General features: G+C 46.4%; 1 protein-coding gene across 7 annotated transcripts in view; it reads right to left on the bottom strand.

The window, feature by feature from the left end:
• Positions 1–26744, bottom strand: part of CPLANE1 (ciliogenesis and planar polarity effector complex subunit 1) — a 154217-nt gene that overhangs the window by 4601 nt on the left and 122872 nt on the right. For all 7 annotated transcript variants that reach the window (XM_068250647.1, XM_068250680.1, XM_068250697.1 and 4 more), the window contains 7 exons: positions 25476–25604; positions 24057–24216; positions 19189–19250; positions 16860–17015; positions 10409–10527; positions 4594–4677; positions 3180–3314 (listed from right to left, as the gene is read on the bottom strand). In XM_068250647.1, coding sequence (XP_068106748.1) covers positions 3180–3314; positions 4594–4677; positions 10409–10527; positions 16860–17015; positions 19189–19250; positions 24057–24216; positions 25476–25604 — 845 coding nt within the window. The remainder of the gene's footprint in view (positions 1–3179; positions 3315–4593; positions 4678–10408; positions 10528–16859; positions 17016–19188; positions 19251–24056; positions 24217–25475; positions 25605–26744) is intronic.

The following is a 26744-nucleotide window of genomic DNA, read 5'->3' as shown; positions in this document are numbered from 1 at the left end:
GTAGAAATCTGATCAATATCAAGCAGTAAAAACCTTTATTGTTTTTTTTTTTACCAGACAAGATCACCACCCAGCCAACGTACAACAGGCTACGGGCCTGAAACTGGTATGGTTGGACATGGCTGTGTTTGTGCTCATTAGTGCAGCAAAAATCATCATTCTATACCTTATACAAACTTGAATATCTCAAAAACTATAAAGGTCAAAAGTTCACTCAGGCCCCCCTCCCCCCACAACATTGCAAATGCTGAGTGAACTTTTGACCTTGCCTTGAATTTCTCAAAAACTATACAAGAGAGTATAATGATTGTTGAAGCACAAATAAGCACAAAAACAGCACTGCCCAACCATACCAGTTTCATGTCCCTAGCCTGTTGTGCGGGAGCTGGTGATGATATTGTCTGGGGGAAACAAAGTGCTGATAGTAAATTTCTGTGATGCTGCTCCCTTCAAAGGACCAGTTCACTGTGCTAGTAGAGAAATGCAAAAAGGATCCGCAAACCAGAGCAGGTTGAGGTAAAAAAAGGGCTGAAATGTTTATTTGAAAAATCCACAGACTAGGCAATAAAATCACAGGATCAACTAACGCGTATCGGGCCTACCATCTGCCCTTAATCGTAGTTAAGAGTGTACCTGTGCGAGAGGAAATTTATGTGAAGCTAGGGGAGAGAAAGCTCCACCCCCAGGAACACACAAGCCGCCTCTTAAAGAGACATATATCCCCAAAGAATACAATATAAAAATACAATAATGACATTGAAAATATTACATAGAAATATAAAAATGTGTTGAGAAAAAGTTGTCACTGACAAACCATGGATGTAGAAATAGACAGGAGAGGAGAGAGGACAGCAGCGGCAAATCACATAGATCACTAACTAAGCACAACATGTATAGTTATGGAGAGGAAAAGGGCCTCAATGTGTATACACCAGGCTCAAATCCCATCTCCTATTTAAACCTTGTGGTATACGGGTGCCTAGCCTGTGAATCCAAAAGGCTTCACGTTTTAAAAGCAATCTCTGCAGATCACCTCCCCTGACTGGACAAACCACCCGCTCCACTCCCTGAAAGGCAAAAGAAGAGAGATCTCTCTCGTGTACTGTTTCAAAATGTTTAGAGACCGCAGATTTGCGAAAAGTGTTCCAGTTAGTACCACAATAATGTTCCGCTATGCGGGCTCTGAGGTGACGAGTAGTACACCCCACATATTGTATACGACATGTCATGCAGGAGATAACATAAATCGTGTATTTAGTGTCGCAGTTAACATACTGCTTAATAGGAAAACTTTTGTTATGGGCAAAGGAGAATATCAAATTACTTTTTTTGTGACACTGACAATAATTACACGTAGAAAACCCGCAAGGATAAGAGCCCACTGTGGCTAGCCAGGTCGGGGTGCGGGAAGAGGAGGGAGACCGGAAAAGGCTGGGTGAGAGAATGGACCCTAAAGTACGAGCCCTCCTGGCAGAAAAACGACATCCTTTATCCAGGATAGTTTTGAGTTTTGTATCCGGATACAGCACAGGAATATACTTTCTGATAATGCTTGTGATTTTATTATACTCAAGGCTGTAGCCGGTGACAAAAGTGACCCGATCCTGCAGGAATCGGGTCACTGAGGGAATCCCTCATTACATACAGTTACTACCCGCACCTTTCGGAAACCCACTGCGGGCAATTCCATTCTGCTTGCCAACTCGTGTCACCCTAGACATACCCTTAATGCTATCCCTACAGGGGAATTCATCAGGGCTGCACGTAACTGCTCAGACCCAGTGGATCTAGAGCAAGAGTGTAGCCTGGTGGAGACTAGGCTTAAACAAAGAGGCTATACTAGAAGACAGTTGGCTGTGGGACGCCAAAAGGGTACAAACAGACCACGGCCAGATCTACTGAGGAATAGTGTGGCGAGGGAGGCCAGAGAGGATCGGGTCACTTTTGTCACCGGCTACAGCCTTGAGTATAATAAAATCACAGGCATTATCAGAAAGTATATTCCTGTGCTGTATCCGGATACAAAACTCAAAACTATCCTGGATAAAGGATGTCGTTTTTCTGCCAGGAGGGCTCGTACTTTAGGGTCCATTCTCTCACCCAGCCTTTTCCGGTCTCCCTCCTCTTCCCGCACCCCGACCTGGCTAGCCACAGTGGGCTCTTATCCTTGCGGGTTTTCTACGTGTAATTATTGTCAGTGTCACAAAAAAAGTAATTCGATATTCTCCTTTGCCCATAACAAAAGTTTTCCTATTAAGCAGTATGTTAACTGCGACACTAAATACACGATTTATGTTATCTCCTGCATGACATGTCGTATACAATATGTGGGGTGTACTACTCGTCACCTCAGAGCCCGCATAGCGGAACATTATTGTGGTACTAACTGGAACACTTTTCGCAAATCTGCGGTCTCTAAACATTTTGAAACAGTACACGAGAGAGATCTCTCTTCTTTTGCCTTTCAGGGAGTGGAGCGGGTGGTTTGTCCAGTCAGGGGAGGTGATCTGCAGAGATTGCTTTTAAAACGTGAAGCCTTTTGGATTCACAGGCTAGGCACCCGTATACCACAAGGTTTAAATAGGAGATGGGATTTGAGCCTGGTGTATACACATTGAGGCCCTTTTCCTCTCCATAACTATACATGTTGTGCTTAGTTAGTGATCTATGTGATTTGCCGCTGCTGTCCTCTCTCCTCTCCTGTCTATTTCTACATCCATGGTTTGTCAGTGACAACTTTTTCTCAACACATTTTTATATTTCTATGTAATATTTTCAATGTCATTATTGTATTTTTATATTGTATTCTTTGGGGATATATGTCTCTTTAAGAGGCGGCTTGTGTGTTCCTGGGGGTGGAGCTTTCTCTCCCCTAGCTTCACATAAATTTCCTCTCGCACAGGTACACTCTTAACTACGATTAAGGGCAGATGGTAGGCCCGATACGCGTTAGTTGATCCTGTGATTTTATTGCCTAGTCTGTGGATTTTTCAAATAAACATTTCAGCCCTTTTTTTTACCTCAACCTGCTCTGGTTTGCGGATCCTTTTTGCATTTCTCTACTACCATGGCCTGGCTTGCCTGATCCTGCACCGACTGGTATGATGGTTGGGAGTTGAGCGTCATGATCCTCCTTACTGCCAGTTCACTGTGCGTTGCCATGACAGTTTTATTCATACCTTGGGGAAATGGCGTGAGCGGCTTTGATGTGGGTTTAAGGATGGGTCTGATGCCAGTTAGGTTAGTTCTGTTCTTTCCAGCCAGGATTCCCCTGCGAGTGATCTGTGACATCCGGTCTCCAGGAAGGGCTGGATCTGTAGGAATGGAAGAGGCTGACATGTGATGCTTCAGTGATATACATGACTGTGGCTGTTCCAACAGCTCCAAGCAAGGTCAGATCTCAGAAATGAACACCCAGGAATAAGGAAAGCATCCAGATACAAGCTGATCACAGTTAACAGAAACGGCCTCAACTCCTTCAGAATCAATACTCAACCAATAGCAGTGTCTGCAAAAACTGCTCTAATAAACAGACTATACACAGGTGTGTCCAGGTTACCATTGCTGAAAGTCCAGTGCAGGAAAGAGTGACTGAGCAGGAAACACAGTCACATGTTTACAGTAACATTATCTGTGCTTGTACAATGAACTATCAGGAAATCAGAATCATTTTATTTTATTTATCGCCAAGCACGCCGGAATTGGGCTTGACACAAGCAGGTATATCAGCATGCCTGAAAACCGGTGCACAACAGCTAGCTCCTATTCTCTCTGCCATCTTTACCAGATCCCTCCAGGAAGGCAAAGTTCCTGCTTGCGTCAAGAGGTCGACCATCCTCCCTGTACCCAAGAAGCAGGGAGTCACCGACCTCAACAACTTCAGACCTGTGGCTCTCACATCCCTCATTATGAAAAATTTTAAGAGCATGGTCATGCCCCTGCTAAAAGTCTCAGAGCCCCTGCTAGACCCACACCAGTTTGCATACAGAGCGAACAGGTCCACCGAATACGCCATCAACATCTGCCTGGAGTCAGTCTACGAGCACCTGGATAGACCAAACTCATACGCCAGGATCCTCCTCCTTGACTTTAGCTCGGCGTTTAACACCATCAGCCCTAAAATACTTCAGGAGAACCTTGCTGCGCTCAATGTCCACCCCTCCCTGCACCTGTGGATCACAGACTTCCTCACAAACAGATCCCAGGTCGTCAAGCTGGGTGCCATCCTCTCTCAACCAAGGACCACCAACACAGGGGCCCCATGCCATGTCTTTGTGAATGACAGTTGCTATAGATAATAAGCTATAATTGCTGCACAAAAAGAGGGAATATGCAGGATCTTGCCAAGCTGCTATGCATAGTGCTGATATCACAAAAATGTAGAAATCGGCTACGGTAAAGAAGTAATAGTGGAAATATACAGTGGTCAGTATGTCTGTCCCTTCAAGACGCAGGGTCAAATGTGGAATGCAGTGAGGCTCAGCACATCCATCCTCAATACATGAATGGCAATGGAAGGGGAGGCATTACAGCTGGACTGTGATTGGTCAGGCTGGGCCACACACACTCTCTCCCCGAGGTAATATCTCTTACCGTATCTTCTAGTGACAGAATAGCTGGGCGCACTGCGAGCTCGGCCTCCGGAATTGCTCTTTGGAAGCACAAATGTTGCTGTTCCTGAAGAGACAAAGAAATAAGATATCAGGTCTGCTTCACTAGCTCCGCTCAGTATGTGTCACTGCAAGCTCTGGGTGTGGCTCTGTATGCATCACTGCTGATCACTGCAAGCTCTGTGTGTGGCTCTGTATGTGTCACTGCTGATCACTGCAAGCTCTGGGTGTGTTCACTGCTGATCACTGTAAGCTCTGGGTGTGGCTCTGTATGCATCACTGCTAATCACTGTAAGCTCTGGGTGTGGCTCTGTATGCATCACTGCTGATCACTGCAAGCTCTGTGTGTGGCTTTGTAGCCGGCGGGGACGAGTGGTAATCGATCCGCGCAGGCCGAGCGGGGACGCGGCGGGGGTCGATCCGGCGGCTAATCGGCCGCCGGATCGACCAGAGTATGCCCAGCATTAGTGTCACTGCTGATCACTGCAAGCCCTGGATGTGGCTTTGTATGTGTCACTGCTGATCACTGCAAGCTCTGGGTGTGGCTCTGTATGCATCACTGCTAATCACTGCATGCTGTGTGTGTGGCTCTATGTGTGTCACTGCTGATCACAGTAAGCTCTGTATGTGTCACTGCTGATCACAGTAAGCTCTGTATGTGTCACTGCTGATCACAGTAAGCTCTGTATGTGTCACTGCTGATCACAGTAAGCTCTGGGTGTGGCTCTATATGTGTCACTGCTGATCACGGTAAGCTCTGTATGTGTCACTGCTGATCATTGCAAGCTCTGGGTGTGGCTCTGTGTGGGTCACTGCTAATCACTGCAAGCTCTGGGTGTGGCTCTGTGTGGGTCACTGCTGATCACTGCAAGCTCTGGGTGTGGCTCTGTGTGGGTCACTGCTAATCACTGCAAGCTCTGGGTGTGGCTCTGTGTGTGTCACTGCTGATCACTGCAAGCTCTGGGTGTGGCTCTGTGTGGGTCACTGCTAATCACTGCAAGCTCTGGGTGTGGCTCTGTGTGGGTCACTGCTGATCACTGCAAGCTCTGGGTGTGGCTCTGTGTGGGTCACTGCTTATCACTGCAAGCTCTGGGTGTGGCTCTGTGTGTGTGTCACTGCTGATCACTGCAAGCTCTGGGTGTGGCTCTGTGTGGGTCACTGCTAATCACTGCAAGCTCTGGGTGTGGCTCTGTGTGTGTCACTGCTGATCACTGCAAGCTCTGGGTGTGGCTCTGTGTGTGTCACTGCTGATCACTGCAAGCTCTGTTGTGGGTGGAGCACTTTACATTGGGATACAGAGCGCTGCAAAGCAGTTTTACAAGATACAAGATGGTTTTATTCGCCAAGTACGGTTGTTGCCGTACTCAGAATTGCTTGTGGTACACATGGCTTGGGCAAGTAGATAATGACAGTTGTACATTTTACATACGGCGACAAGTTACACATACTAACAGCATTTACAATAAATTTACGGCTACAGAGAAGAGAAGGCAGAAGAGCAACATTAAGGCAGGTATGCTGGGTTTCAGGCTAGGACGGAAGAGTCAGGGGTCAGAGTTGTTGAGCAGCAGAACTGCCTGAGGGAAGAAAGAGTTCCTGCGCCTGGTTGTCTTGGATGGGATAGTTCTGAAGCGGCGGCCGGATGGGAGGGGCTCAAAGAAGTGGCTGCCAGGGTGGGCGGGGTCGCAGGAAATCCTGGTGGCCCTTTTTCTCATCCTAGCCGCGTGGAGGAGATCGAGAGGTGGTAGGGGCGATCCGATGATCCTTTCTGCCTCATTAATGATTCTTTGCAGTTTATGTCTGTCGCTGGCCGTTGCGCGGGCGTACCAGACGATAACTGAGGAGCAAAGTATGGACTCCGTGGTGGCGGTGTAGAAGCTGGTCAGCAGCTCCCGAGGCATGCCAAATTTTTTCAGTTGGCGCAGGAAAAAAAGCCTCTGCTGTGCCTTTTTCTGAATTTTGATGGTGTTCTGTTCCCACCTTAGATCAGTGGATAAGGTTGTGCCAAGGAACCGGACCGATGATACTCTGGAGACTTCGGTCTCGCCTATGTAGACTGGTGGGTGAGTGGGAGGGTACCTCCTGAAATCAACAATCAGCTCAACAGTCTTTGTTGCATTGAGGACCAGGTTGTTGCATTGAGGACAGGAGATGGCCAATGTGTTATGGAATCTGTAACTATTTATGTAAGTAAATAGCGAGGTTGTTTGGGATAAATGTAATTGAAGGATAACTGAACTTTAAGTGTAGTCATCAAAGATGCCACTCATAGCCTCCAGTACCCTCTCCCTTCCCCCCCCCCCCCTCTCCACCGAGGGCTGAGTGATGTGAAAAGCCAAGACTTCATTTGTCCATATGTACCTACCACCACTTAAGGTGCCCATGAATCAGGCGACTTTGGCGGCCAATCAACCAACCAATTCGATTATTATCAAATTGGTTGAAAATCGGTGCCATCAAGTGCAGGCCCGACCAATGATGTGACCAATTTCGGACGGCGGCGGGCTCAGCCGATTCCCTGAAGATTTCAAGCTAAAATCGGACAGGAATCGGCCTGCAGTATATGGGCAGATATGACAAAAAGACAAAATGTATCTCTAATCAGATTCGATAAGCGATAAATTTGTCTCTTTGTCGAATCTGCCCATAATCTTCTGATATATGGGGACCTTTAGCCCCAGTGCTAAATCTACAGGGGTTGGACAAAATAATGGAAACACCTAACATTTTGGCATCATAATCTTTGAACATGTTTTAAGCAATCAAAACTTGACATATGTTACATTTTTTTAATTATTTTTATTATGTGAGATATTTAAACCAAAGTTGGTTATAATTTATAAAAATTGCATATCTCTCAGACTTTCAAAGAGGCCAACTTGTTGGTGCTCGTATGGCAGGCGCTACTGTAACAGAAACTGCCCGAATGCTTGGCATTTCAAGAGGTACTATCTCAAAAATTAATGACTGCCTTTGAAAGAGTAGGAAAAACGTCCTCAGCAAAGCACAGTTGTAGCCGAAAGTCGAAGTTGTCTGAGAGAGACCGTCGGACTCTAAATCGAATTGTTAGAAAAGCTTGCAAGACCACGGCTCCTAAAATCACTGCAGAGCTGAATGAACACCTACAGAACCCAGTTTCCACAAAACTGTTCGTCGGGAGCTGCACAAATCTGGATTCCACGGAAGAGCTGCAATTTGAAACATTTGTCTTTGAGAGCAGAGGTTTTCTAAGCGTTTAGAGTGGTGTAGAAAGTAGAAACCACCAGAATTGGTCCCTCAAGCAGTGGAAAAATGTGATTTTCTCTGACGAATCTTTGTTTACCTTATTTTCTACCTCCGGCCGAGTGTACGTTTGGAGACAGCCGAAAGAAGCATTTCATCCAGACTACTTTCTCCCAACCATAAAACATGGCGGGGGTTCTGTCATGATCTGGGGTGCCATTTCTTGGAAATCCACTGGGCCAATGATTTCCCTTCATGAAAGAATTAACAGCCGAGACTATTTAGGAATTTTGGGCGACCAAGTTCATCCTATGGTTCAAGAACTGTTTCCAGAGGGGAATGCCATCTTTCAAGATGATAATGCCCCAATCCATACAGCTAGAATTGTTAAAGAATGGCACGAGGAACATGCTAATGAAGTTGAGCATCTCATCTGGCCACCACAATCCCCAGACCTCAACATTATTGAGCATTTATGGTCGTTATTAGAGATTCAAGTAAGAAGTCGATTTCCGCTGCCATTGTCTCTAAAAGAACTGGAGGGTGTTTTAACTGAAGAATGGGCTAAATTTCCTTTGGAAACAATTCACAATTTGTATAAATCAATACCTCGGAGAATTGAGGCTGTAATTGCCGCAAAAGGTGGTCCTACATCATATTAAAATATATTTTGTTGATTTTCAAGGTGTTTCCATTATTTTGTCCAATCCCTGTACTTTGCAGTGGAAAGTAAAGAGTTCCTCCATTAAAATGATTGGAGAGGCTGCCTACATCCTACACAGCAGTGCCACCTAGCAGCAGCAAGGAGCTGTGACTTTGGATGTAACCAAATGAAAGTCTTGGCTTTCGACACCTGAAGTGAGAGGGATATGGAGGCTGCCATATTTAGTTCATTTTAAAAACAATACCAGTTGCCTGGCTATTCTGCTGATCTCTCTGGCATCAGGAGTGTCTGAACCGTACACCTGAAACAAGCATGCAGCTAATTCAGTCAGACTTCAGTCAGCAACATCTGATCTGCATGCTTGTTCAAGGTTTATAGCTAAAAGAGTTCGAGGCAGAGGATCAGCAGGACAGCCAGGGAAAGGGCGATGGAAATAAATATGTCAGCCTCCAAATCCGTCTCACTTCAGGTGTGTTTTAACCCCAAATGCCTGTGGGTGCGACCAAGGTGAGAGTTATGTCAGAACACAGTGGCGTAACAATAGGGGCTGCAGCCTCTGCATCCGCAGGGGGGGCTCAGAGCAGTTTTGGGGAGCAGGAGGTATTGCAGCATGAAGGGAGAGCATGGCCACACATCGGCGAGGAAGGGGGGACAGTGGGCGGGCAGGAACACAAATCTCCATGCGCTCCATACGCCGGGGGTTCCGCTCTCTAAGTGTCTGACACTACTTCCTATTTAAACAGGAAGTAGCGTGAGGAACTTAGAGATCGGACGTCTGCAGTGGATGGAGGTATGTGTTCCTGCCTGCCGCCACTTATTGATGCTGGGGGGGGGGGGGGGGGGGGGGAGGGGGTGCGCTGAAGGGAGAGCCCGATATGAGGGAGGGGGGAAACATGGTGATTTCTAATTACGCCCCTGGATTTGAACAGTGGAGAGTATTCAAGAAAATCTTAACTTGTCTAGAAAAAGAAAAATCCTCAGTTGAACAGATAAAAAGTTTAGACTTTGCAAAAGGAATTTTGGGTGTGCAGCTCACCAAACAATATAAGCTGTCAGGGCTGAAAGAATGTTTTGACATGTCAGATGTTTAACGTGTACCTGAAGGGAAGAAAAGTGCCCCCACAGAGGGGGTATCGGGAGGGGGAAGCCTCTGGGTCCTAAAGAGACTTCCCCTTGCCTACTCCGCAGACTTGTTCCATCGGTGGGACCCCAGGAAGTCTGCTTGACGACATCTCGTGCTAGCTTTCTTTGAAAACAGCCGGCCAGATCAGGTCCGCTCTACCATGCAGTAGCACGACCCCGGTCGTGCTCAACTATTTCCGCCGGAGCCCGAGTGGGATGGAGTCAGCATGCATGCCCAGAGGCTTCCCCCTCCCAAGGGGAGTAACCCCCTTAGGCACACTTTTCTATTTCACAAGTTTACTTTAAGCAACAGTGATGGACGAGTGCTTCATTCCCCTGCTTAACCTGGCCGCCAGAAGCTGCTCAGTTGTGCCGCACTGTCGTCACTTCTTGTAGCCAGGAGACACATCTGAAGGAAGCTTCTTCACTACAGTACAAGCTATCGAGTTTGATCCTGACAGCTAACACTAGTGTGTGAAGTAGCTTAAGACGAAGACCACAGTGCCTCTGATGTCTTGGATACAATTCACAATACTCACATATCTAGCACTGAGCTTGTGCTCTGCAAGTGGTCAACTAATTACCTCTCAGAACACATTCAGGTCCTGGCACTGGCCTGAAATCATCTATGTATTGGTGTATGGAGTGGACTTGTGTCACGTTGGTTTAATAAACCTTGATCTTGGATCACGTGAGTGTGCGGACCTTTTTGATTTTTGAAATCATCTATGGATGCTGCTGAAAATACATCAGTGCAGGACCTGATCCCAATTTCTGAACACCTTCCTACCTCTGATTTGGGTCCGTGAAGCAGCAGACGAGGATCTTGGTTGAAGGATGCCAGGTCTGGTAGGTGACCTGCTCTTCCCAGCATGGCCAGCAGATCGACTTCTACCCACCGTGTGAGATCTGCAACAGTGACATAAGAGAACAGTGTGGGTATAATTCTAGGTGCATCTTTTATTCAGCCAACAGGTAATGAATGCCAGAATTATAAACTGAAAGCTCATTCCAACCACTGGTTTGAAGACTTCCATGCTAGACAGATCATACAGGACTTGGGCAATAAATAATGATAATGTCTGGCTGCTTATTCTACATTCTGGATATCCTTAGGATGGATCAATCACTTGCTGGTATTGCACAGTTCGTGGGTATATTACTGCAGTTTATAGAACATTTTCACTGAACCTAGATCTACAAGATCTGCCAAAGCTCAATGCCTGGAGAATGGCAGCCTCCTTGCCATAAGAATGTATTTCAGACGACTGACAGAGCCTATTCACCATAAAGCTAGTAATACGTGGGTTAAAGAGGAGCTTCAGCCTAAACAAAGATACTGTGATTAAAGGACTTACGAGGCGAACTTAGTAAAAAAAAGTTAAATTACCTGCCTCATCTTTTATGGCACGGAGGACGCCGTCCACGCCCTCCATGCCGATCCGCCGAGTGCGGCTGCGCAGCTCTAGGGCCAAACCCTCCGATCCACGCTACGTTGCGTGGAACGGGAGGCTGGCCCTAGAGCTGCGCAGCCGCACTCGTGGCTATGCGGACTGCGCAGCCGCGGCCAGATCAAGCGGCCATTTTGGGAGAGGCAAGAGAGCCCGACCTGGGCCGTGGGGTCGGCAGCCGGCCCGGGGGGCTAATGAGCAGGGGGACCCGGCGGATACACACGGAGGGCGCGGACGGCGTCCTCCGTGCCATAGAAGATGAGGCAAGTAATTAACTTTTTTTACTAAGTTCGCCTCGTAAGTCCTTTAAGTTACATTAGTTATGTTAATTAAAATAGATAGGTAATATAATCTCTTACCCACCCGGTTTTAAAAGAACAGGCTAATGTTTGTGATTTCATGGGGGCAGCCATTTTTTTGGTTGAAAGGACATGACAGGAAGCATGAGACACAGTTCCAACTGTCCTGAGTGCTGATCACCCCTCCCAGCTGTGCGCGCTAGGCAACGAGAACACCAAAAATTCCATCATGCTTTGCACAGCATCAGGGGAAAAATGCCTGGGTAGATTTCTTTGATAGGGCGGAGCTTAGATTCTGTGCAGCTAAAAATGAGGCTTGGTTAAGAAAAACAAAGTACTGATGCTGTGAAACTGTAAAGCCCCCTTTACACCATTCAATTTCAGGTGCAATCGAATTTGATTATTATTATTATTATTTATTAGATTTATATAGCGCCAACACTGTACAATAAATAAGATTACAGACAATGATAACAGGGGTGACAGAACAATACAGGTAACAGACCATAGATACAACAATACAGGTAATAGCAATAAGATACACAACACAATGCAGATAGGAGTACAATGCCAGATCATAAACTGGAATGGTAGTGGTAAAAAATTACCAGTTCCAAATTCTGGGTACAGTGCACACAGTCAAGTATGATACACAAGGGGAGAGGGCCCTGCCAAAGGCTTACAATCTAGAGGGAGGGGTTGGTGACACAAAAGGAGGGGGTGCATCAAGAAGTTATGGGCAGAAAGGATTAGGGCAGTGTTGAGTTGATGTAGGCCTCCTTGAAGAAGTGAGTTTTGAGTGCTTTTTTGAAGGTGTTGAAGGTGGGAGCGAGCCTGATGGGCAGTGGGAGAGAGTTCCACAGGATAGGGGCAGCTCTAGTGCAGTCCTGCAGTCTGGCATGGGAATGCGAGATGCGTGGGGTGGTTAAGAGGAGGTCGTTGGAGGAGCGAAGTGGGCGGCCAGGTGTATATCTGCTGACCAGGTCAGAGATGTAGGTTGGGCAGGACTTGTGTATGGATTTGTATGCCAAACATAGGATCTTGAAGCTGATTCTGAAGTGAATTGGAAGCCAATGAAGGGATTTGCATAGGGGAGTCGTGGAGACAGATCGAGTAAATCCGACATGTCCGATCGATTGTGTGATTGATTTTGGCTAATTTTCAATGGAAACCGATCAGCCGATCGATCAAATCCCGATCGGACATGTCGGATTTAATCGATCTAATCGAATTCGATTGAATCGATCGCGCCAGGAATTTAATGGTGTAGAGGGGTCTTTAAAGTAACACCAAGCCTTTTCAGTGCTGCTGAGTAGATTTTTAGTCTGGAGGTTCACTAGGGCATGATTTGCCAAGCCTTGATCCCTATCAGGTAGCGATAGATTCCTACCCTACACAGCACACTCAGTTTCAATAGATTTCAGCTGAAATCTACTGAGCATCAGTCAAAACTGCAAACCCTGTACTTCTCAGTGCAATGCTGCCACCAATCCTCCAACACTCCTTCCCCGTCCATCTGCACAGAAATTTACCAATGTACCTAATCAGACTTTGGATCGATAAACTGCATAGAATTAATCAAAAGGCAATTGATCGGGTATGTTGTGGCTGGATAGTGTACTGGTTAAGGGATCGATACAGGAGACCTCTGTTCAAATCTCTACTCTTCCTTTTCAGTAAGCCAGCACCTATTCAGTAGGAGACCTTAGGCAAGACTCCCCAACACTGCTACTGCCTATAGAGCGCACCCTAGTGACTGCAGCTCTGGCACTTTGAGACCACCAGGAGAAAAGCGATATAAATGTTTTTTTTTTTTTTTTAATAGAGAACAGTCTGAATTAATCACAAAGTGATCAAATCAGCTGGGAATCGAATGGAAAAATCAATGTGTGTATGGCCAGCCCAAGTTTGGAATCTGTCACAGAGCACATTAGGCTCTATTCATAAAACATTTGCGGGGAAAAAAATCTTGGAGGGAAAATACTGCATCGGTATTTTAGACTTTTGTGTGCTAATTCATAAAAAAGTTTACACTTGCGATAATAGGTCGGGGAATTCCTGCACTAAACTAGCGGTGCTGGCTGAGTTGATACATTTTTTCTGTGCAGAGACAGAATTGCTATAAAGGAGGCAGCCCCAGCTTCCCTTTACATTTTTTTTAAATTGCCTCTCCTTGCCCTGAATCTGTCTAATAGACTTTCTAAACAATCTATTTAATTGCTGCAGCTTAGAAGACCTTCAAGAAATGTTACACATGCAGACTTTCTGATGTGAAATATATCTGAAAACAGGTACCCAAGGGGTAAAAAACACAGCCTTGGTTTTCCAGGATGCCTTTTTTGTTCTGCTCTCACTTCAGCTGCCTGGGAGGTCTGTCCACATTAGCTTGTCTGTTATCTTGCCTGTTATCGCTGGCTGGCTTATCTCCTTTTCTAAACAGTCTCCAATCTTTATGAATTAACCTTCAGTGACATGTGTTGTGATAATCACCGCACAAGGTGGTAATTTCCCGCACTGCTCAGGAATTGTAGCTTTTCATGCGGAAACAGCTTTTATGAATGGACACTTTGCTAAATGGTCGGTAAAGTCAGCTGTTTTGAGCATTACCGCATGCGGAAATGCTTTATGAATAGATGCCAATGTGACCAAATAAATACTGCAAACGTACAGGGTGCTTGTGCCTTGTAAAGCCCAGGAAGAGAATCCGGACACTTGGGGATCTGGCTTACCCCTAAGCCCATGGGCCACACTGACAACTAGTAGCTGCAACAAGAACTCAATACACTTTAAGGCTTAGTTCACGTGAACATTTCAAAGGGAGCCAAATGTGGGAGTTTAACATTCTCTAACCTAGGTTCTCAACCTGTGGTACGCGTACCCCAGGGGGTACTTCTGATCAGGGGTGCCTCTAGCCATTTTGTCACACCAGGCAAGAAAACCTGTGGTGCGTACCCCCCTTCCCCCAAAAGTAATCGTAATGTAGCCGCATTTCACCAGAAAATACACGTATTTCAGAAGTGTTTCACCAGAAAATAATCATAATGCAACAGTGTTTCACCAGAAATTACACTTATTGTGGCAGCATTTCACCAGAAAAACACATGTAAAGACTGCAGCATTTCACCAGAAATACACAATGCAGGCAGCGTTTCACCAGAAAATACACAGGGCTCCACTTTCATGAGGCACATAGGATGATATAGGGAGCCAAAGGGGGACAGAAGGAGGCATGAGGGTAAGGAGAAGTCACAAAGGAGGACAGAAGGAGGCACAAGGGAACAGAAGGAGGCACACAGGGGGACACAAGGAGGCACAATGGAGAATACAAGGAGGCACAATGGACAATAAAAGGAGGCACAATAGGGGACAGAATGATACACAAAGGAGAACAGAAGGAGGTACACAGAGGGGCAGCGGGCGGTACAGGGGGACAGAAGAAGGCATGAGGGCCAGAAGTAAGCACAAAAAAGGACAGAAGGAGGTACAAAGTGGGGCAGAAGGAGGCACAATGGGGACAGATTGAGGCACAAAGGGAGACAAAAGGAGGCACAGGAGGAAATAAGGAGGCACAAAGGAGGCACGGTGGGGGACAGAAAAAAAGCATAAAGGGGGCAAAGGGAGGCACAAGGAGACAGTAGGAGGCACAAAGGGGAAAGGAATGATGCACAAAGGGGGACAGAAGGGGGCACAAAAGGGTGATAGAAAAAGGCAGAGGGCGTTGTAAGGAGGCACAGTGAGACAGAAGGAGGCAGAGGGGGACAGACAAAGCCACAGGGAGACAGAAGAAGGCACAAAGGGGCACAGAAGGAGGCACAGGGCGACAAAGGAAGGCGCAGGGGGCAGAGGTAGCACATGGGGACTGAAGAGGCACATGGAGACAGAATGAAGCACAAAGGGAGACAGAAGGAGGCACATGAGGACAGAAGGAGGCAGTGTGGGACTGCAGGAGGAACAGGGGGGCAGTAGTAGCACAGGGGGACAAAGAAAGGCACAAGGGGACATAAGGAGGCACAGGGGGACAGAAGAAGGCAGAGGTGGCACAGGGGGACTGAAGGAGACATATGAAGATAGGAGGCACAAATGGAGACAGGAGGCATAAAGGGAGACAGGAGGACAAACAGGGGGTCAGACATGGCACAAGGGACTGAAGGAGGCACAAGGAGACAGAAGGAGACACAAAAGGGACAGAAAGAGGCACAAGGGGGAGGGGGAGGATGTACAAGGCACAGAAGGACACAGTGGCAGCTGCCTGCAACTTATGTTAAGCAGATGCAGCAGAAGCAAGTAATAAAACACCCGTGGGGGCGGGACTTGGTCAGCAGGTGTGGTTTCAGTCAGGGGGCGCGGCTTAGACCAGGGGCGTGGCTTAATCCAGCAACATGGCGCCCCCAGGACCAATGGCACTCCCGGCAATGGCCTACACTGCCTATGCGTAGAGGCTCCCCTGCTTCTGATGGTTACACCAAATCTGTGTTTTAGCAAAATAAAAGCAATACTAAATGCTTGGAAATAGTTTAGAACCAATTACCATGACTACGATCAATTGTATATTTGTCAAGGGGTACGTGTGATAATGTTTGCTATGCTAGGGGGTACTTGGTGAGTACAGGGTTTTAAAAGGGGTACATACCAATAAAATGTTGAGAAACACTGCTCTAAAACATGTGCCATGCTACCCTGCGGGCCTTTCCACAACTGGCCCGTTAAAAATGAACCAAGCACCATTTTTAGCATCCAGGGCATCTCAATACTACATTAAAAATGCCTGCTGACAATGTGGCTCATTAATTAAAAAAAACTTACATTTTAGGTTTTTTTTTTACATTTAAAGGTTTACAGAGGCTTTTTATTACCTTACTTCCTAGGCCTGCCCAACCGCTGAAATGTAAGGCAGATAAGGATTGATGTAATTATTTTATTGCAGACAGCAGAGAGCAAACAAAAGCTTTCACCAGCAGGGGGGAGGGGGGGATAGGACACTGTACTTAAAGAATTAAGAGAAGTCACAGATGCTATCTTCATACCTTCCCTCCAGATAGATAATTAAGGGTAGAGAGAAGGGGAGGGAGGAACATGGCAGCTCCTATAGCTATTTGAAACCAGAAGAAACTGCAGGAAAAAAAAGTGGCACTTGGTTCCTGTGATTCTTTCAAATGTTTGATGGAAGTTGTTACAGATAAAACATGCACCATCTGGTAAGGCTAACAGTGCCTCAGTGGTTCTCTACTGAAATACAGTTAGGAAATGGATGTACAGTTGCTGTATTGCCAGCAAATGATCTGTGCACACAGTGCAGGTTTTAGGGGGTGGTTAAACGTCCAGGTCTAATTCTAACATGATCATGTGACTCAGCTGAATGGATTTGCCAGAGACAGCAGCTAGTGGCAGCCACTGGTTGCAATTGGTGACTAGTTCCTAGCTACCCAGTCGGCCTTCGGATATGACCCTAAGAAAACACCAACCTACAAGTCTAATGCTTACACCAACTTACCCTCTAGAAGCAGCCTGAGCCCCCTGGTATCTGGAGGTTGAGGTTTGGGGTCTGCTGGGTTTGGCACTGGCGGCTGGAACCTGATCTGATAGCATTTCCTGCATGAGATTCATGGCATCCGATACCCGATGCATGTGATGCTGAGACAGCAGCAGCCTGGAACACACGGATCAAAGAAGACAAAATGATGGCTCAGTGCAAAACTTCATTTAGATAAGCTCGCAAGGGCACGGCTCTCTCTCCCTTTGGGGTCTTGGAATGTTTTTTTTCTTTTTGTAGCTCGCTTTCTGTTATACAGGTTACCCATCATGTTTCATTGTAACCACCATTTCTGTATTTTGTACCACTGTCCATATTTGATGTATATCATTGTCTATTATTATGTACCCCATGTGTGTTTCTCTTACTTTGTACAGCACCACAGAATACGTTGGTGCTTTATAAATCAATAATAATAGAATGTGTTTATAAAAGGGTGGTAGGACACTGGAGTGGAAATAGCTCAAGTGTGAAAGGGATGTGGAATGTACAAGGACTATAAAAAGTACAATAAATGAGTCTTTAAAGAGCAACTGTAGCGAAAGGGATATGAAGGCTGCAATATTTATCTCCTTTTTAAGCAATACCAGTTGCCTGGCAGCCCTGCTGATCCTCTGCCTCTAATACTTATAGCCATAGACCCTGAACAAGCATGCAGCAGATCAGGTGTTTGACATGATTGCAGATCTGACAAGATTAGCTGCATGCTTGTTTCAATGTGGTTCCAACACTACTACAGCCAAATGGATAAGCAGAGCTGCCAGGCAACTGGCATTGTTTACAAATAAATAAATATGTCAGCCTCTAAATTCTTTTCACTACAGTTGTCCTTTAAGAATATTAGCATGCAGGCTATTACTTCTAGCTTGTGTGCAGAACACAGGCCCTTAAAGCGGAACTGTAAATTTCTAAAGAAAAAAAAAAAAAAAGCCCCAGGTAAGTAGATCTTGTTTTTTTTTGTTAGTTTGTTTTTACTCAGACCTTTCCTTTAAAGTGGAACTGTAAAAAAAAAATAAAAAATAAAAAAAAACAGTTTCACTTACCTGGGGCTTCCCAGCAGCCGTCCTGTCCCACGCTGGTCCTGCACGAGCCTCCGTTCTCCCACCCCAGCTACTTTTGTTACCGTTGTCGTCGGCAACTGCGCCTGCGTGCCCTGGGCTATGCGAAGCTTTATTTGCCATTAGCGCAGGATGCTATTGCGGGCTCCCCAGGGTGCGCAGGCACAGTTGCCGTTGACTTGCAAGTCAGCGGTAACGAAAGTAGTGGGGTGGGAGAACGGAGGCTTGGGCAGGACCGGCGCGGGACAGGACGGCTGCTGGGGGCTTGGGGACGCCCCAGGTAAGTGAAACGGTTTTTTGGTTTTTTTTTACAAGAATTTACAGTTCCGCTTTAAAGGAAAGGTCTGAGTAAAAAAATAAAATAAATAAAAAATAAACAAACAAGATCTACTTACCTGGGGCTTCCTCCAGCCCCTGGCAGCCAATGTGTCCCTTTCAACAGCTCCGGGGTCCCCTCCGTTGCAGGTCGGCATCTACTGCACCTGCACAAGGCCGTGCTGCTCGTGATTTTTAATTTTCCTCTGACCTGTCCTTTAATGGAGGGATTCAGGATGGTGAGTGGAAAATTATTACTTTATGTTCTGTAGGCCATGCATGGGTGGTGGTTGGACTATTTCAACATGTGGACATGAAGGTCTGCAATTGCCTGTCGTTTTAAGAAGACAACACTGCACTTTGCGGCACTATCTAGTGGAGGGTTTTAAAGGGACCCTGAACAGGTTATAAAATCAGAATTTGCACTTACCTGGGGCTTCCCCTCCAGCCCACCGTAGCTCGCGAGACCCCCCTCCCCCGTCCTCCTGGCTCGATCCCTGGCCCTGGGCAACTTCGGCGTGAAGTCCTTAGGGCTGTTTCTTGCTGCGGACGATACGCGTCATCACGCCGGCCAGCTACACGTCATCACACCGGCTGGCGTGAGTCCTGCGCATGTGCGGTTCTCTAACAGCGTGATGACGCTTAGCCAGCTGGGGTGATGATGCATATAGTTTGCGGCGGGAAGCAGCCCTAACGATTTCAGGCAAAAGTCACCGTGTAACGGAGCCGGGACCAGGGAAGGAGCCAGGAGGATGGGGTGGGGTGGGGGGACCTTGCAGGCTACGGTGGGCTGGAGGAAACCCCAGGTAAGTGCAAATTCTGATTTTATAACCTGTTCAGGCTCTCTGCAGAGATTTTGCAAAAACGAATTGGTTACCCTGTGGAACTATAGAAGTAAAGTAACAGCTCTGGCTTACCGGTCTTTTTCCCCCTTTGTTCTTTGGCTTTGCTGAATTGTTTTTGAAGAGCCTAAAGTATTCTGAAAGAAAACAAAAAACATACTATTAAAATTAAATTTCCAATTAAAATTTTGTCTTCAACTCCCCCCTTCTCTCCTCCTACTGACCTCACTGTGTAATCCCTACGCAGAAAACATCCCCTATACCAGTGGTCCTCAAACTAAGGCCCACGGGCCGAATGCGGCCCCCTTAGGCGTTTTCACTGGCCCCCCAAATACAAAATGTATAACTTATAGATGTAGTTCACTGCACCTTTAAATATTGGCGGCCCGCATTTAGAATAGCAGTGCTGGCACCACCCATCCACATACTCTAGAAGCCAGCGAGCAGTAATTTGCTGGCTTCCAACTCATGCATCAGGTGACACTGCTGTCCAATTGGATGGCAGGTTGTCACCTGGGTATGCTTCACTGTCTGGTGCACAAAGACTTTTTTCAGGCACTGCATGACTGAATGGCTGCTGCTGGGAGTTCTCCTCCAGGCATGACTGGGGGGGAATCAATACCTAGACTCAATGTAATGGTTTTCAACATCATTTTATGTATGTTCCGGCCCCCCAGCAGTCTGAAGTATGTTGGCCTGGCCCTTGATCGAAAAAGTTTGGGGACCCCTGCCTATACTCACCAGCAAGGGTCTTTCAGCTTCAAGGGTAAAGTTAATACACGAAAACACCCAGAAAGCCATATAGCCGACACACTTGTTGCTGGGCTGTAGGTAACCTTTGGTGTTAGTGTGCAGAACTTAAAGCAAACCTGTAAGGTGTGCGATGGCCAAATTTAGATACTTTCCTCTGGAGGAGGAAGCCTCTAGATCCTCCGGAGACGTATCCCATCCTCCTCCACCAAGTTGTTCCAGCAATGGGACCTCTGCAGTGCGGCTGCACTGTGTCAGCGCAGTACTCGAGTGTGCTCGTGTTTTGTTCCGCTGAACCCCCATGGGTCTGTGCTAATGCGCATGTGTGCGCCATCATCAAGTGGTTTTGCAAACAGGACATCGCTGAAATGGGTCAGGGGAAGAGGATGGAGGATCCTGAGGCTTCCCTCTCCCAAGAAAAGTACCCGTATGGGGCACTACCTAAAGACCGCCCTACGCCAATGGGTGTGGTCGCGGCGGCAGCCCCAGGACCGCCTGACGCCAATTGGCGTCAAGTCCTGGGGCTCTAATTTGCATGAGATCGTGCGCAGGCTGTGCGCGCATCTCATGCTCGGAGGGCGGAGCTCCGCCCCCTCTTCAGTCTCCGAGCGGCAATCGGGAGACTGTTATACGGCGTGATCGCCGTCTATTTACTTGTACAGCGCTGCGATCGGCAGCAACGGTGTACTGGGGACAGCCGTGTGACACGGCTGTCCCCTCCATACACTGGGAAGTGAACAGACCCCACCAACAGAGAGCTCTGTTGGTGGGGGGAAAAGGGGGGGGGGGGGGAATCCCTCGTGTGCTGTGTTGTATGACCCTGCAGCTTGGCCTTAAAGCTGCAGTGGCCAATTTATCAATAGTGAGCTTGGTCTTTAGGGGGGTTTAACACTGCAGTCCTCAAGTGGTTAAAGTGACTCTGTAGTGTTATTAAAAATATAAAAGAGATACTTACCTAAGTAGAGGGGAGGTTCTGGGTCCTAATGAGCCTTCCCGTTGTTCTCTTGGTGTCCTCGTTCCCCTGCAGGCAACACGGTTTGAATCTCCCTCTGCGGGAGACTTCATCAGTCTTCAGAAGCGCTTGGGCTCTCGAAGACCGGCGGCTTTGTACTGTGCATGCACGAGTGTGCCGGAGAGGGCGCTTGCGCAGTATGGAGCAGCCCATCTTCGGAAGCCCAAGTGCTTCCGAAGGTTGCTGAAGTCTCCCAAAGCCGCAAGGAGCAGTCCACGACCAAACTGGTCATGGACTGCTAACGGGGGAGCCTGCGAGGGAATGCGGACACCGGGAGGAGAATGGGGAGGCTCATTAGGACCCAGAGCCTTCCCTCTCCTTAAAGTGAACCTCCGGACTAAAAATCAACTCAGCAGCACTGAAAAGGCTTTGTGTTTCTTTAACCATTTACCGCCATCCTAACGTATTAAAACGTCATGCTTACCGCTATTAACAGCAACATGACGTTTTAATACGTCGCGCATTCCCGCCGCTGCTACCGCCGTGTGTCCGCCGCTACCGCCGCCATTACCGTCGGGATCCCGTGCTGGGTGATTGGGGAAGAGGACCGAACAGTCCTCTACCCAATCGCAGTGCCTGGAGTGAATGGACGTGACCGCGAACAGCGGCTACGTCCATTCACATAAACAGGAAATGTAACAGTTTAATAAAGTGTAAAAAAAAAAAAAAAAAAAAATGAACACGGCCTATGAGTGTTCACTAGCGCCATCTTGTGGCCAAAAAGTATATTACACCTACAAAATACATCCATTTTCAAGTATATACACATCATTAATAAAATTACACTTCCAACCCTCCCCCCCAAAAAAAACACTTGTAAAAAAAAAAATCAGCTTAAAAAAAATAAATAAATAGTTGCCTTAGGGACTCAGCTTTTTTTATTCTATATTTTATGGGGGAAAATTAATTTTAATTTATTACATAGGGGCTTGTAATTATGGCCAGAACAAACAGAAAAATAACCACTTATATTTCAAAATAATATACTGTCGCCATACATTGTGGTAGGGACATAATCTAAACGGTTTAATTATCGGGACCACTGGGAAAATAAAACGTGTTTGTTTTATCCACAGGAGAATGTTTAATTTTAAAACTATAAAGGCTGAACACTGAGAAATAATGATTTTTTTTCTTTTTTTTCTGTTTTTCTCATTAAAATGCATTTAGAATAAAAAAATTCTTAGCAAAATGTACTATCCACAGAAAGCCTAATTGGTGGCGAAAAAAACGAGGTATAGATCATTTTCTTGTGATAAGTAGTAATAAAGTTATTAGGGAATAAAAGGGAGGAGCGCTGACAACTGAAAATTGCTCTGGTCCGTTAGGATAAAAACCCTTGGGGGTGAACTGGTTAACAGTTTCACAGCATCAGAACTTTGTTTCTCTTATACAAGCCTCATTTTTAGCTGCACAGAAGAAAACTGCCCAGGCTTTTTTCCCCTGATGTTGTGCAAAGCATGATGGGATTTATGATTTTGTTGTTCTCGTTCAGCTGTTTTTGTGCAATTTTTTCTTATTTTACATTTTGAATTTGACATTTGAAGCCTAGTGTGTGCAGCAGGGAGGGGATATCAGGACACAGGACAGTTGGAACTGTGTCTCCTGCTCCTTGTCACCTCCTTTCAACCAAAAAGATGGCTGCCCCCATGGCAAAGATGGCAGCCCCCATGAATCACAAACATTTGCCTGTTCTTTTAAAACAGGGTGGGTAAGAGATTATATTACCTATCTATTCTAATTAACATAACTAATGTAACTTGATGACAGTATGTTTGTTTAGGCTGAAGTTCCCCTTTAAGTCAGTATCTGTTTTTTAATTTTCAAAAAGGCTTCAGACTCCCTTTAAGTGTAATTAACATGAGGCTCTGATCAATACACTTGCATTATTGATCCTGGCCATGTTTTAACAAGCTGGCATCGCTTGTCTTTTAAGAGTAGTGAATGGGGCGGGGAAGTGTAGTGAATGGGAGGGTACTAGGAGGGAACATTGCAGAAAGCCTGCCTTTTCCTGTCTGCAAATTTATGCAAATTTCTAATTTTTCAAGAAGTTATTACAGGGGCCAGAGGTAACGAGGAAAGGAACGGAAAACACACAGAAGTATGTGGATGCAGCATGAATGTACCTCTGTGCTTGCCTTAGGTAGCGTTACCTCTGGTCAGGTGTGCTTTAAGAAGGCAATACTGTATTTTTTTTTTTTTTTTTTTTTAACGATGAGGATTTATAGGTTCCTGCTTGGCCCATAGCTCCTTAGCTACGCCACTTACTGGTATTATTTAAAATGAAATAAATAGGTCAGCTTCCATATCCCTCTCAGTTCAGGTGTACTTTAAAAAGAAATAAATATGGCAGTCTCCAGATCCTTACTTAAAACAATGCAGATTGCCTGGCTGGCTTGCTGATCCCCTGACTTGAATATTTTTAGCCATAGACCCTGAACAAGCATGCAGATCAGGTGTTTCTCTGACTGAAGTCTCACTGGATTTGGCGCATGCTTGTTTCAGGTGTATGATTCTAACACTAATAATGCATGAAAGATCAGAAGGATGCCAGGTAACTGGTATTGTTTAAAAGTAAATAGCTATGGCAGCCTCAATGTCCTCACTTCAGGTGTACTTGCTGGTTTATAGCACACCCAAAGCTTTACTGAGCTGTATACCCAAACTAAAGGCAGCATCCTCCGCCGGTTTTGAGCTGAGCCATGTACACAATGGACAGGGTTATATATGGCTTGTGTCACAGGGTACCCAGGTGATTTGATGGTTCTCCATAATTTGACCGATTCCCTTCATCATGTCTGCTAATGGACACTGTGAACCTGAGCAATCTTTCTAGCCGCTAATATGAGCAGCACTTTGGGCTATTTTCATAAACACAACTAACAGGATGCGCTCTATAGGCCGTAGCAGTGTTAGGGAGACTTGCCTAAGGTCTCCTACTGAATAGGTGCTGGCTTACTGAACAGCCAGAGCTGAGATTTGAATCCAGGTCTCCTGTGTCGGAGGCAGAGCCCTTAACCATTACACTATCCAGCCACCATCATAGGTTTACACAGTGGCTGTTGAGTGTAATATACATAAATATTTTACAGTGCTTGTCACCATCTCCCTCTGAACTCCCAGCATCCTCTGCTCCCCTGTGTGACAAGCATCAGAGAGCAGAAAATTACGCTTCACGTACAGCGTTGTGCTTTGGCTGGAATCGGTTGTGCTCTCGCCCTCTGAGCTCCTCCAGCTGTCTCCGGTGCTCAGCCAGCCGCTCCCTCTGCTTTTTCTTCATCCACATCCGCAGCTCCGCCCGCTCTTTCTGGCTTCTCTTTGAAGTGAGGTGGGGCCGCTGCCTGTGAGGACAAAGCAGAGGCTGTGACTTTAAACATGAAAGAGAACTTTCAAAGGACCAGGCAGTGCTGAAAGCAACCCATGACAAAGGACTAGACTCCGATTACACCTGAACTAATGACAGACAACAGGCCTGCCTGAGCTGCTACGTGGCTTTTGCACTCAGCCTCCCCTTTATAACCTGCAGGTGCACAGAGTAATTACACAGACCCTGCTGTGACTTACTACACACTGTAAAAAGACCCAAACCGCCCAGCTCTGCTCTAATAAACATCACATCTCGCTGTGCGGTTGTATATGTGACACTTTATATGAGCGTCATCCGTCATGTGATGCTCACCTCATGATCTGATCACCTGTCCTGCCTCACCCTGGGGAAAGCACTGGATCAGACTCATGGCTGGTCGCTGTTGCTTGGACATGCTGGTGTCAAGTATCCCCTCCTCCCACTGAAATCGATTAAACTGAATTATTATTACGCAACTCCAGATACTTTGTAGGAAGTCACTAGTTGCAGTGCCCAGATAAAGGGTCAGATTGCACCTGCAGGCCCCAAGTCACCAAGACATGCGGTATGCATTATTCAGATGAGAGACAGGTAAGGTTGTATCATATCTCCCAACTTTTTGAGATAAGAAAGAGGGACTGGGCTCCCAAAGAGGGACTGTCCCTCTGAAAGAGGGACAGTTGGGAATATAGGTAGTATAATTGGGTGGTGGGGCTTGCACTGTGCACACAACAGTGTATGATGGTTCTCTGCAGAGGTGGGCGATGGGGTCTGCCTTGGCCGCAAATCCAGCTTCTGTGCAGTGAGACACCTCACATCATCATCATCATCATCATCATCATCATCCCTCACAGAACAAGTAGTGACTGAAAAACCTCTCCTTATAGTTGCCAGCAGATCGGAAGAATCTTCAGTCAATTCCGCTTAATTATTTTCAATGTACCTTACTGACTCAGGGCCTGATGCAGTAGAGTACGGTAACTCACATGCATTGCTATGGTAACACGCAGAACGCCGTGCATTACCGTACCAACATGCATATTATCCAGGTAGCGCTCTTGGCGGTAAGGGTTAATGGGCGGTGTTACCCGGCGATAATAACGGTAAAATTGTCATGGGCTACCAGCGCACAGCAACTTTAACATACTTCACTGCATCCGGCCCCTAGAGAGAGATATGTTGGTGCCATTGCTTGCTTTAATAATATGACTACACTGATTTGTCAGGGTCTCCTCTGTAGCGGGACGATCATACCTGGACAGCGCCTCTGCCTGGGCTGTGGTCAGTCCTAGTTCTGAGGCCGACACCCCTCCTGCCATCAGATCGCCCAGAATATCTGCAAAGTCACTTAGTCCTGTCATCTGGAGCGGCTCATTCACAGTCCTGCCAAGAAAAATGCACTGAAAATCATTATTGATGAATGGAAAGAGTAGGTATGTCCTTAGCAACCACAAGGTTAGTAAACAGATGAGGAGCTGTATGTATTGTAGCCACTAGGGCGCACTCTATAGGCAGTAGCAGAGTTAGGGAGTCTTGCCCAAGGACCCCTTACTGATTAGGTGCAGGCTTATTGAACAGGAAGAACTGAGTTTCAAACCCAGTACACAGCCCTTAACCAGTACACTATGCAGCCCCTGGCAGCATTCATCTCAATGCGTTTACCGTCGATTGCCAGCAACTGCGAAAGTGCCGCAGTCAATTGAATTTTCTGAGATGCTGCGTGCAGCTTCTAGTGTCCGTTGCTTTTTACTGGTCTTGCATCGCTCTAGGACAGAGGTCCCCAAATTTTCAGGGCTTTTTCAAGGGCCGAGTCAACACACTTCAGACTTCTGGGGGGCCGGAGTATACAAAAAATGTAGAAAACATTATATTGAGCCTAGGTAGTGTAAACTATTGCCTGTTACCATGTGCAGCCCTTATGTCTCCCATTTAACCAAATCCGATGTATGCCCCCCCCCCCCCCCCCCCCCCCCAACACAGCATGTGCAGATAGTATGTCCTGCAACACAGAGGAGAACTCCTCCAGAGGAGAAGCAGCCATTCAAGTGGCACTCGAAGAACATCTTTTACTACAAACAGTGAAGCATACCCAGGTGACAACCTGCAGTCCAATTGGATCAATGTGGATGGGTGGTGCCAGCATTGCTATTCTAAATGTGGGTCGCAGATATTTAAAAAGGAGCTCCAGTGAAAATAATGTAATAAAAAAAGTGATTAATTTTCACAATAATTATGTATGAATGATTTAGTCAGTGTTTGCCCATTGTAAAATATTTTAAAACCCTGATTCACATTCTGACATTTATCACATGGTGTCATATTTACTGTTGGCAGGTTATGTAGCTGCTGCATGCTTTTTTGGCAGTTGGAAACAGCTGTAAACAGCTATTTCCCACAATGCAACAAGGTTCACAGACAGGTAACTGCCAGGAGTACCACGGTTCTCAGAGTTTCTTGTGGGAGGGGTTTCACCACAATATCGGTCATACAGCGCCCCCTGATGGTCTGTTTGTGAAAATGAAT

This window comes from Hyperolius riggenbachi, chromosome 1 (genome assembly GCF_040937935.1).
Source record: "Hyperolius riggenbachi isolate aHypRig1 chromosome 1, aHypRig1.pri, whole genome shotgun sequence".
Classification (NCBI taxonomy): Eukaryota; Metazoa; Chordata; class Amphibia; order Anura; family Hyperoliidae; genus Hyperolius; species Hyperolius riggenbachi.
The sequence above is the reverse complement of the archived record's forward strand: the minus strand, read 5'-3'. Positions and strand labels throughout refer to the sequence as shown.